This window comes from Onthophagus taurus, chromosome 3, assembly GCF_036711975.1.
Source record: "Onthophagus taurus isolate NC chromosome 3, IU_Otau_3.0, whole genome shotgun sequence".
Classification (NCBI taxonomy): domain Eukaryota; kingdom Metazoa; phylum Arthropoda; class Insecta; order Coleoptera; family Scarabaeidae; genus Onthophagus; species Onthophagus taurus.
In genome coordinates this window covers 25,847,507-25,860,566 of record NC_091968.1, presented here as the reverse complement: position 1 = coordinate 25,860,566, position 13,060 = coordinate 25,847,507, and the positions used below count along the sequence as shown (strand labels likewise).

General features: G+C 32.0%; 2 protein-coding genes across 8 annotated transcripts in view; both read left to right on the top strand.

The window, feature by feature from the left end:
* LOC111416457 (retinal degeneration A) overlaps positions 1-13,060 on the top strand; it is a 77,369-nt gene that overhangs the window by 31,272 nt on the left and 33,037 nt on the right. For all 7 annotated transcript variants that reach the window (XM_023048484.2, XM_023048482.2, XM_023048480.2 and 4 more), the window contains one exon: positions 11,688-12,713. In XM_023048484.2, coding sequence (XP_022904252.2) covers positions 11,704-12,713 — 1,010 coding nt within the window. In that variant the 5' untranslated portion in view covers positions 11,688-11,703. The remainder of the gene's footprint in view (positions 1-11,687; positions 12,714-13,060) is intronic.
* LOC139429375 (mpv17-like protein 2) lies at positions 6,320-7,170 on the top strand. The gene has a single exon (XM_071195075.1). The coding sequence runs from the start codon at positions 6,365-6,367 to the stop codon at positions 6,986-6,988; it is 624 nt and encodes a 207-aa protein (XP_071051176.1). The 5' UTR covers positions 6,320-6,364; the 3' UTR covers positions 6,989-7,170.

The window sequence follows — 13,060 nt, the reverse complement described above, 5'->3', positions numbered from 1 at the left end:
ATGACCTAAAATAATTTGTTATTTTCTTCTGATAACAAATATACAGGGTGTCCCGTTAAGCACACGGAGCGGCTGTATCTCAATAACGGTAAGGCCTAGAGGTTTGGGAAAAAAATCGTTATAAGCATAGTGGACAAGAGAAATAGCTGGAAATTATTTTGACGTTCGTAATTCGACCGCTAGGGGGCGTAACTGCCATAGAGAAACATAAAATTCCCGCTATCTCAGAAAGTTAGACGATGAGCTATAACTTTGACAACATCATTTAGTAGCTTGGATAATAATAGAGCATTTCATGCTCTTTTAAAAAATATTTTCAGAAAGACCGCTTGGTTTAAAACAAATAAGCTAGAGGGCGTTATCTGCAGCGGTTACATATTTCTGTGATTTTTGAAAAAAAGTTAAATGGAACGGTACTATTTACTTCACAGACCGTTAATCACCATAAAATTTGCTAAATATTAGTGAAAACCGCATCTCGATATCTCCATCCATTCTCGAATTATAAAAGAAAATGTTAAAAATTCGTATATCTTAATCGGATCCAGTTACCTTAAGAAACAAATAAGAGAGAACAATAATTTTATTATCTAGAACCTTCTAGAACACTTTATCCAAGCTTAGAACTGCTTCAAAACTACTTTTGAGGCGTGTTGAAAAGCCTACGGATCAATGAAACATCAACAATGATAATAAAACAAAATAAACCAAAACACTTAGAATAACTTAAATTTTTGGCAAAAATAACTCACTAATGAGCGAAATGCCTTCCATAAACCTCGATGCATTTATTTAATCTAGTTTCGACGAAAAAAAAGCGCTGCTTAAGTCTCTTCCCTGGACACGTTTTTACTGGTATTTAGTGTTTTGTCATATTTTCCTTGGTTACTGGTTTTTCTTAAAAAGTCAGGTCGTTTAGTCTACCCAATAGATAAAGGGGTGAAAGCAATGTGAGTTTTGCTCGAACCAAGAATGCATATTATGCAAGTTTACATCAGCTTGTGGACAGATGCTTCATGCATCCATAGCATTCGTGATAAAAGGTTTGGATTTGCCCAAATCATATTTAAAAGTCAATGGTAATAGTTCAGTCTGTTATCATAATCGGTATCTGTTAAGGCCTGATGTAAAACAACGTGGTGGAGATATTATTCTCTTGAGAACTCTTGTGGACAATTGTTTTCGGAGTTCCCAGATTATGTGGGATCACATTGCGCACCAATATGATTTACGAATTCATAGAGATGTCTGAATGGGCTACACGTTGCCAGTTTTCCGTAATCGCTAAGTCAATCTTAAAAACACTTCTAGAGAAAAATGTCTTTCTTTGTCGTAATTGCATTGCACATTTTTGCCATGCAGTTGCATCGTATTCGAAACATTGAAAATAAATCATGATACGTTCTATCATACGCTTCTGCGTTAGTAAATGACATGTTTAGAGTTACCATGGTTATGTGATTTGTTTTTCTCGATGAGGTAACTGGATCCGATTGATGGCACTCGAGTTTTTAACATTTTCTTCTATAACTCGAGAACGGGTGGCGATATAGAGATGCGGTTTTCACTAAAATTTAGCAAATTTGAAAGTGACTAAGGGTCTGTGAAGTAAATAGTATCGTTCCATTTAACTTTTCTTCAAAAATCACAAAAATATGTAATCGCTGCAGATAACGTCCTCTAGCTCATTTGTTCTAAAGCAGACGGTCTTACTGAAAATATCTTTAAAAAGAGCATAAAATGCTCTTTCAAACAACACCGAAAACATTCAAATCGGTTGAATGGTCTAGGAGATATTAAAATGTAAACATATGAAAACGCATTGGCCTCCCCCTCCCTTATTATGACAGATATGAGAAATATCGCAAAACAAAAGCGATGCGGTATTATCCAAGCTATTAAATGATGTTGTCAAAGTTATAGCTCATCGTCTAAGTTTCTGAGATAGCGGCAACTTTATGTTTCTCAATGGCAGTTACGCCCCCTAGCGGTCGAATTATGAACTTCAAAATAATTTCCAGCTATTTCTCTTGGTCATTTTGCTTATAAGGATTTTTTTCCCAAACCTCTTGACCTTACCGTTCTAGAGATACAGCCGCTCCGTACGCTTAACGGGACACCCTGTATATAGTTTGTGGGGTATATTTCTTTTAGTTATTGAATAATTAACAAAAATTCATTTTGTTCTATCTAAAACTAATGTATGTATTTAAAAGTTAATGTTGCTATGGTAATAACCATACCATGATTGAAAACATTGTTTCCAATTATTGCCAAAGTTTGTAGTAGAATCTAACAGAACTGCTACATCCATTGTATTTTTGTAGTCCACTACGTCACACTATTTGCCACGCTTGGTAACTGTCTGTATGTTTACAGGTTTTATGACAGATATTAATACGTCTAAAAACATAAAACTTCAAAAATAATATGAATACGTCTAGGATATAACCTCTAAAAATACACAGCAAACGCATAGACCATAACAACAGCTGGGCGTGGAAGATGGTGTGACGTAGTTTGCCACAACAATGGATGTAGCAGTCCTGTTGGATTCTACTGTCCTTGGTAGTAGTATTTAAAAATTCACTAACAACTCTGGCGTTATGTGCTGGTACTCCGTCATATTGAAAATATATCATTTGATATATATTTAATGGCAAATTGTCGACCAAAGGCTCAATGTGTTGCCTTAATATATTGAGGTATTTACCTGACTTTAAGTTTTTATGGTAGATACTATATGCCAAAATTCTATTATCTATAAGGGCACACCATACATTGAACCCCAATCTTCTTTGAACACTCAGAGACTTCATCGGTTCAGATGACATTTCGATTGACATCTCCAGCACGTAAATAATGAAGTCTTGTTCAATTTCTCTGGAAGATGTTGATGGATTTATCGCAACTGAAGCCAACACATTGAGTTCATCTTCTTGCAGGTCATTTTGGTATGTTTTTGCACGTGGTTTTGGAAGGACCAAAAATCTATTAAATTTTCTGCTAACCGGCTGAAGGTTAACCGGCTTATCTGATAATATATAGCATTCCATCATGTTACATTTTTCATAATATTCGAAGTGCATTGTAAAGTTTTATTCAGTTTTGTTATACTTTGACACTTAACATGCTGGTGCTTCGTACCAGCACATAATGCCAGAGTTGTTATCTAATTATTAAATACAAACTTTGGCAATTATTCGATACATTATGTTCCATCATAGTATGTATGGTTATCACCATAGCTATAGTAGAAACCACGAGAGCTGGCAGTGACAGATCGCTTAAAAATGGTATAAATCAAGATATGGACGTACGACTTAGATTATTTCACCACATACATTTAAATGTAGGTTATGTTAGTAATGGAGGTTATATGTCAAACATTGTCAAAGATATTATTTAATGATTTTCCTTTCAAAGAAAACATTTTCGGCTTGTAAAAACATTAACAGATTCATGACAACGCTCACAAGACGTTTCGATTTGAGGTTATAATTATAGAGTTACATCCCTTAGAAGAACAGACGTACTTTTTCGGCGTGGCCATTTGACTTGTACAGCAGACATATTAAACTAATGCTATCTCTTTCCAACACACATTACTCTCTAGCGGTTTGTGAACTACGTATGGCATTTGTAAGAGCGGAAAATGATGATTTACTGCCAGCTCTCGTGGCGTCTACTATACATTAACTTTTAAATACATACTACATTAGTTTTAGATAGAACAAAATGAATTTTTGTTAATTATTCAATAACTATAAGAAATATACCCCACAAACTATATATATTTGTTATCAGAAGAAAATAACAAATTATTTTAGGTCATAGCCAACTATCGTTTCCATTTAAAAAAATAAAGTTACGCCCAATATCGAAAATAAAAGATGGGAAAAAAATTCTACCTAGGGCACTGAATTCTTCGTAAAAAGTTGCCCATATAATGTTTTATTTATAATACTCCAGGAGCTTTCGGCATTAGCATTTTCTTAAAAAACGAGATCATAACATGTAAACTACTTTTTTTCTATGTCTTTTAGTTTAGGAGATACCCTATGCGTACATCGAAATTGGGACACCCTGTACATTTTTTCCTGCTTCTATAAAAAATTTCATCTTTTGTCTTCATATTTGTTGCAAACAAAAAATTAAATTTATGTTTCATAATACTTTTTTAATAGTTTTAAATAGTGCGGTTTGACTGCCCCACTCTGTAGAACAGAAAAGTACAATGTCGTTTTACTAATCCGACGTGGCTTGCGGCCTAGGCGCTACAATTGATGCCATATTAGACAATACATACTCTAATGCCTCGGCCGCAAACGACCTTGGCACTCTAATTGATGCCATGTTAGACAATACATACTCTAGTGCCTCGGCTTAATTAGGACAGAATGCGAAATGATATTTTGCTAAGCCAAGGTTGTTTGCGACCGAGGCGCTAGAATTGATGCCATATTACACAACACATACTCTAATGCCTCGGCCGCAGGCGACCTCGGCACTACAATTGATGTCATATTACACAACACATACTCTAATGCCTCGGCCGCAAGTGACCTCGGCGTTATATTTGATACCATGTTAGACAACACATACTCTAATGCCTGGGCCGCAGGCGACCTTGGCAGTACAATTGTTGCATATTACACAACACATACTCTAATGCCTCGGCCGCAAGCGACCTCGGCATTATCATTGATGCCATGTTATGCTTAATTAGGACAGAATGCGAAATGATATTTTGATAAGCCAAGGTTGTTTGCAACCGAGGCGCTAGAATTGATGCCATATTACACAACACATACTCTAATGCCTCGGCCGTAGGCGACCTCGGCACTACAATTGATGCCATATTACACAACACATACTCTAATGAATCGGCCGCTGACGGCCTCGGTTTAATTAGGACGGAATGCGAAATGATATTTCGCTGAGCCAAGGTTGTTTGCGACCGAGGCGCTACAATTGATGCCATATTACACAACACTAACTCTAATGCCTCGGCCGCAAGCGTCCTCGGCGTTATAATTGATACCATGTTAGACAACACATACTCTAATGCCTCGGCCGCAAGCGACCTCGGCGTTATAATTGATACCATGTTAGACAATACATACTCTAATGCCTCGGCCGCAGGCGACCTCGGCAGTACAATTGTTGCATATTACACAACACATACTCTAATGCCTCGGCCGCAAGCGACCTCGGCATTATAATTGATGCCATGTTAGACAACACATACTCTAATGCCTCGGCCGCAGGCGCCCTCGGCTTATTTAACGGGAAAAGTTTCACTAAGCCGAGGTTGTTTGCAACCGACGCCCTAGAATACGTATATGATGATCAATTTATGTCCAATTGTTGAGTTATTATTTCTTTGGAAATTTTATTTTTACATTTCCATTTGATAATACAAAAATATCGACCAAATTCGTGAAAGAATAAAGAACGAACATAAATAATTCATATCAGAAATTGCGTTACTATGTGTGTGTTGTATAATAAATGACATGAAAAAAAATTATCAGAACCGTAATAATTTAGATTTAGTCTAATTGCAGACCCCCAACCGGGCGATTTTTTACATAATTTCGTCACGCGTAAAACTGCACGGGGGTGGAAAAAAATACAAAAAAAAAATGTAGATTGTTTGCATATCGCGTGCGGAAAAGCCCCACGTTGCGTACGGGGTGGAAAATCGCGTGAAAAAGGAAAGCTCTCGCCGGATACAGAACCAGCGAAAAAGGCTTGCGTTTCCGGGTTTTATGTCCCCAATTGATGTTTTGTTGGCGATTTTTTGGACGGTGAACACGGATATCCTCCCTTAGCATTTTTTTCGAATTCAATAGAAAAATCGGTATGCGAACTGGAAGCTGACTCTCTATGTTGCACGTTTTGCGGTTGGGATGGTATTGTTCAGGGAAAAATCCAATAACGGTACAGGTTTACTTTACAAATTGACTTTTAGTTAATTAATCCGAATAAATTTGAATGAACTTTTTAATTATAAATAACTTCTTATTTTCACTCTTTTGGTGCATTACTTTATGAGTTGATTATACATCAATATTGAATTAAATTGTGAAAATAAAGATTTTATTTTAAAAATTATTTTAACCAGAAAATAACCAAACTGTCATAACCTATATTTGAAGGGTTATTTTTTTATGGGTATTCATTTATTTACGTTTATCGAAATAGTCATTAACGCCAGTTTTCCATTTACGTTTCCAAAACCACGTAAATATTAAATTTACCTTTATTTGCTTTATTATCGTGGAATATCGATTTAAAATAATGTTTTTTTTATAATTAACTTTTGACGTTGTCACTTTAATTAATAATTATTTTAAAAATGAATCGTTGGTTTAAAATCGGTTTATTTTATTCAAATTATCCGTCGAAATTAAAAAAATCGAAAGCTAAGTTTAGAATATTAAATATTTTCAAATTAGCGTTTACCCAAAAATATTTAATTTACACGAATATAACTTTGGCTTCTTGTTTGGCATCGATTGGAGATGTTATCGAGCAAAAATACGAAACTACAATGGAAATTGATAAAGATTTTGATGTAAATCGCACTAAAAATATGGCTATTGTTGGTGCGACTATGGGAAGTGTGAGCCATTTCTGGTACATCCTTTTAGACAAAATTTTTCCGGGAAATGCCCTAAAAATAATAATTTTTAAAATTATTTTCGACCAATTTTTTGGAATCCCGCTCGATATGACCGTGTTTTTCGGAACTTACGCTTTATTAAATCACATGAACTTGGAGGAATTCAAGAATTACGTTGAATTAAGAATGTGGCCGTTGTATTTCGCTGAAATAACGATCTGGCCTTCCGCTCAGTTTATTAATTTTTATTTTTTACCAAGAAAATATCGCGTTTTATACGACAACACGATTTGTCTTGGGTACGATGTGTTTATGTCGCGCTTAGCTAACAAAAAACCTAAAGAAAATCTTCAATAAAACGTCAAAACAACAAATTATCTTGTCATTAAAAAAATGTTTGTCGCTTTTACATATTTTAATCGCGAAAAGGAAATTATAATTTCAATCGATTTAAAATTAAAAATCGAATCATTTAAGTCCAAACACGATGGATTTATCTTAAATAGCTTCGAAGATATAACAAAATTAAAAACAACAAAGATGGCGACTGCTATCTGTCATTTTTTGAGGTAATCTTTTATTATTTTATCAAAAATATAGGTTGTTGGGTATCAAATTAAAGGATATTTCATTTTCTTTGCGAAACTTAACATATTTTTAGGTTATCATTTAAAATTACGATTTTACGCTATCAAAAAAAAAATAAAATGAATCAATTACATTTTCAATCGATTTAAAATTAAAAACGAATCATTTAAGTCCAAACACAATAGATTTATCTTAAATAGCTTCGAAGATATAACAAAATTAAAAACAACAAAGATGGCGACTACTATCTGTCATTTTTGAGGTTATCTTTTATTATTTTATCAAAAATGTAGGTTGTTGGGTATCAAATTAAGGGATATTTCATTTTCTTTGCGAAACTTAATATATTTTTAGGTTATCCTTTAAAATTTCGATTTTACGCTTCCAAAAAGATCATTAAAATCAATCAATTACATTTTTAATCGTTTTAAAATTAAAAATCAAATCATTTAAGTCCAAACACTATGGATTTATCTTAAATAGCTTCGAAGATATAACAAAATTAAAAACAACAAAGATGGCGACTACTATCTGTCATTTTTTGAGGTTATCTTTTATTATTATATCGAAAATATAGGTTGTTGGGTATCAAATTAAAGGATATTTCATTTTCTTTACGAAACTTAACATATTTTTAGGTTATCCTTTAAAATTTCGATTTTACACTTCGAAAAAAATTATTAAAATCAATCAATTATATTTTTAATTGATTTAAAATTAAAAATCAAATCATTTAAGTCCAAACACAATGGATTTATCTTAAATAGCTTCGAAGATATAACAAAATTAAAAACAACAAAGATGGCGGCTACTATCTGTCATTTTTGAGGTTATCCATTATTATTTTATCAAAAATATAGGTTGTTGGGTATCAAATTAAAGGATATTTCATTTTCTTTGCGAAACTAAACATATTTTTAGGCTATCCTTTAAAATTTCGATTTTACGCTTCCAAAAAAAATTATTAAAATGAATCAATTACATTTTCAATCGATTTAAAATTAAAAATTGAATCATTTAAGTCCAAACACGGTGGATTTTTCTTAAATAGCTTCGAAGATATAACAAAATTAAAAACAACAAAGATGGCGGCTACTATCTGTCATTTTTGAGGTTATCCATTATTATTTTATCAAAAATATAGGTTGTTGGGTATCAAATTAAAGGATATTTCATTTTCTTTGCGAAACTTAACATATTTTAGGCTATCCTTTAAAATTTCGATTTTACACTTCCAAAAAAAATTATAATGAATCAATTACATTTTCAATCGATTTAAAATTAAAAATTGAATCATTTAAGTCCAAACACGGTGGATTTATCTTAAGTAGCTTCGAAGATATAACAAAATTAAAACCAACAAAGATGGCGACTACTATCTGTCATTTTTGAGGTTATCTTTTATTATTTCATCAAAAATATAGGTTGTTGGGTATCAAATTAAAGGATATTTCATTTTCTATGCGAAACTTGACATATTTTTAGGTTATCCTTTAAAATTACGATTTTACGCTGTCAAAAAAGAAATTAAAATGAATCAATTACATTTTCAATCGATTTAAAATTAAAAATCGAATCATTTAAGTCCAAACACGATGGATTTATCTTAAATAGCTTCGAAGATATAACAAAATTAAAAACAACAAAGATGGCGACTACTATCTGTCATTTTTGAGGTTATCTTTTATTATTTTATCAAAAATATAGGTTGTTGGGTATCAAATTAAAGGATATTTCATTTTCTTTGCGAAACTTAACATATTTTTAGATTATCGTTTAAAATTTCGATTTTACACTTCCAAAAAAAAAATAAAAATGAATCAATTATATTTTTAATCGATTTAAAATTAAAAGTCGCATCATTGAAGTACAAACATAATGGATTTACCTTAAATAGCTTTGAAAATATAACAAAATTAAAAACAACAAAGATGGCGACTACCATCTGTCATTTTTTGAGGTTATCTTTTATTTTTTTATCGAAAATATAGGTTGTTGGGTATCAAATTAAAGGATATTTCATTTTCTTTGCGAAATTTAACATATTTTTAGGTTATCCTTTAGAATTTCGATTTTACACCTCCAAAAAAAAAATAAAAATGAATCAATTATATTTTTAATCGATTTAAAATTAAAAATCGCATCATTGAAGTACGAACACAATGGATTTATCTTAAATAGCTTTGAAGATATAACAAAATTAAAAACAACAAAGATGGCTACTACCATCTGTCATTTTTTGAGGTTATCTCTTATTATTTTATTGAAAATATAGGTTGTTGGGTATCAAATTAAAGGATATTTCATTTTCTTTGCGAAACTTAACATATTTTTAGATTATCGTTTAAAATTTCGATTTTACGCTTCCAAAAAGATCATTAAAATCAATCAATTACATTTTTAATCGTTTTAAAATTAAAAATCAAATCATTTAAGTCCAAACACAATGGATTTATCTTAAATAGCTTCGAAGATATAACAAAATTAAAAACAACAAAGATGGCGACTACCATCTGTCATTTTTTGAGGTTATCTTTTATTATTTTATCGAAAATATAGGTTGTTGGGTATCAAATTAAAGGATATTTCATTTTCTTTACGAAACTTAACATATTTTTAGGTTATCCTTTAAAATTTCGATTTTACGCTTCCAAAAAGATCATTAAAATCAATCAATTACATTTTTAATCGTTTTATAATTAAAAATCGAATCATTTAAGTCCAAACACGATGGATTTAGCTTAAATATCCTCGAAAATTAACAAAATTAAAAGCAACAAAGATGGCGGCTACTATCTGTCATTTTTGAGGTTATCTTTTATTATTTCATCAAAAATATAGGTTGTTGGGTATCAAATTAAAGGATATTTCATTTTCTTTGCGAAACTAAACATATTTTTAGGCTATCCTTTAAAATTTCGATTTTACACATCCAAAAAAAATTATTAAAATGAATCAATTACATTTTCAATTGATTTAAAATTAAAAATTGAATCATTTAAGTCCAAACACGGTGGATTTTTCTTAAATAGCTTTGAAAATATAACAAAATTAAAAACAACAAAGATGGCGACTACCATCTGTCATTTTTTGAGGTTATCTTTTATTTTTTTATCGAAAATATAGGTTGTTGGGTATCAAATTAAAGGATATTTCATTTTCTTTATGAAACTTAACATATTTTTAGATTATCCTTTAAAATTTCGATTTTACGCTTCCAAAAAGAAATATTAAAATGAATCAATTACATTTTTAATCGATTTAAAATGTAAAATCGAATCATTTAAGTCCAAACACGATGGATTTATCTTAAATATCTTCGAAGATATAGCAAAATTAAAACCAACAAAGATGGTGACTACTATCTGTCATTTTTGAGGTTATCTTTTATTATTTTATCGAAAATATAGGTTGTTGGGTATCAAATTAAAGGATATTTCATTTTCTTTACGAAAGTTAACATATTTTTAGGTTAACGTTTAAGATATCGATTTTACGCTTCCAAAAAAATTATTAAAATTAATTAATTATATATTAATTAATTATATTTATTTTAATAATTATTAAAATAAATCAATAGATTTATCTTAAATAGCTTCGAAGATATAATAAAATTAAAAACATCAAAGATGGCGACTACTATCTGTCATTTTTTGAGGTTATCTTTTATTATTATATCGGAAATATAGGTTGTTGGGTATCAAATTAAAGGATATTTCATTTCCTTCACGAAACTCTTTCTTTTAAAATTATTTTCGATAAATTTTTTTTCATCCCACTCAATATGATCGTAATAATATCGCGTTTTCCTTCAAAAAAACGTCAAAACATCAAATTCACTTGTCATTAAAAAAATGTTTGCTGCATTTAGATATTTTAATCGCGAAAAGGAATCCAATGAAACCGAGTTTTTCAATCCAGATTGTTACATCAAAATATTATTAGATTATTTATCTCGAATAAGCGGATTCGATTTAACTGAAGATTTCGTTTTTTCCGATGAAGATGGTCTCATTTTCGAGGTTAAAAATCGAAAACCCAACATGTACGCAACGGAAATATTAAATCCGTTTAAAATTTACACTTTCGTCGCGTACGAAAAAGACGACGATTCGATTTATACAAATTTTAAGCCGTTTTTGGGCCCCCAATCTAAAGAGTATTCCGATTTAAAAGGAAAATTAAAACAATACTTGATCAAACCCAAAAGAAAATCAACCAGTAAGTTGAAAATCAAAAAAATATCCAAACAAAGTACATCATTAATTGAAGAATCACAAAAAAGTTTAACCTCAAGAAGTGTTTTGAAACATAAAGGATAATTTTATTTATAGAATTTATTGTTTAATTATTATTAATAAAAGAATTTTTAGTTTTAAATCAATCTGGAATCTTGTTTTATGATGCATCTCGATTTCGTTTATTATAATAATATTTATTAAAAATCGAAAGAAAAATTTATTTGCAGAAATAATGTTAAAGAGATGAACAGGCTGCGAACGACGTTTAAAAGATCGAGGACACCAACAGGCGCAGAAATGAAGACTCAAAGCAGCCTTGAAGTGCCCAAACAGGTCCGTTCGGCTTCTTTCGATGAGATCCAATTGGAGGCGAAACGTCAACAACAACAACAATCATCCGATTTGGGTCCAAATTCTCTCCTAAGAGTCCCTCAAACGCAACAAAGATCTCGAAGTGTCGATTCTGGTGGAAGTGAAGAATCCACAACGAATTTTTTGGAAGTCCCCAAACGGTTTCAACGGCGAAGATCTTCGACGAAAGTCAGTTGTGTCCATTGTGTTTGTCTCGAAGAGTACAATAAGCTTCACGCTGCGGACGAGATCCCACCAGAACCTCCGGATTATTACGCAAATTTTAGCGATACTTCATCGAGTGAACTAGAAATTGACGATGAAACATCTCAAGAACAATTTCATCATCGTAATCCCGGGTGTTCGATAACGGTAACTTTATCTCCAACCATTCCATCTCCACCAATTCAATCTCCACCTCCGATTCCAACCTCTCCAATTATCGAATATTTCCCAGCCGATGATATCACGCCGCCTCCGATAGTTGAAAGAAGAAAATCAATTCAGCGCCAAGAAGCGTTTTTCGGAGATCCAACCGGAAATTCTTTAGAAAATGTCGAGAATTTATCGGAGGCTGCCTCGGATGGAACTTCCGAGGGTGCTTTATCCGAAGGTGATCACGTGACCATTCCCGGTTTGGTTGTTAGAGATATTTACCTTCAAGTTCCCGATTTAAAAAGGGACCGAGCCGCTTCCGTCGATTCGTGCTTTTCGAAAGTTTCGCAACAAAAAACTGAAGAGTTACAACATTCCGGAGTTAGTTTGGAAGTTCCAGTTGGACCAAATGTCGCGTTAAGATCAAGAAGTGTCGATATTGTATTGCCTACAAATGAACAAGCTAGGTACAAAGCTTTGGCGATGGCTGCGCCACCTCCAAATACTTCAGGACCGTACCCAAAAGGGTATGTTTTTCTCAATGTACAAAAATTTATATCTTGCATGGTGCATGTTGTAAAAATTGCTCAAATTTATTTTCTTTTCCTTCAAACTTTTAACCGATTTATCAAAATGATTAATTTTGATTGATGGGGTTATATTTTCGAGATGATCGGTTTGATGCTGTCAATGTGGAACTTTTAAAGCGTATCGAAACGGCTTTAACCGCTGAAACTCAAACCGGCTTCGTCGAGTTGATTTTATGCTGTTTAAAAAAGAGGTGAGATAAAACTTTTTTTTAAAACTATAAAAATTTTCAATGATAAAACAGATCGATCAAAAACGGTATCGCGTATTAAAATGGGGAAAGTCG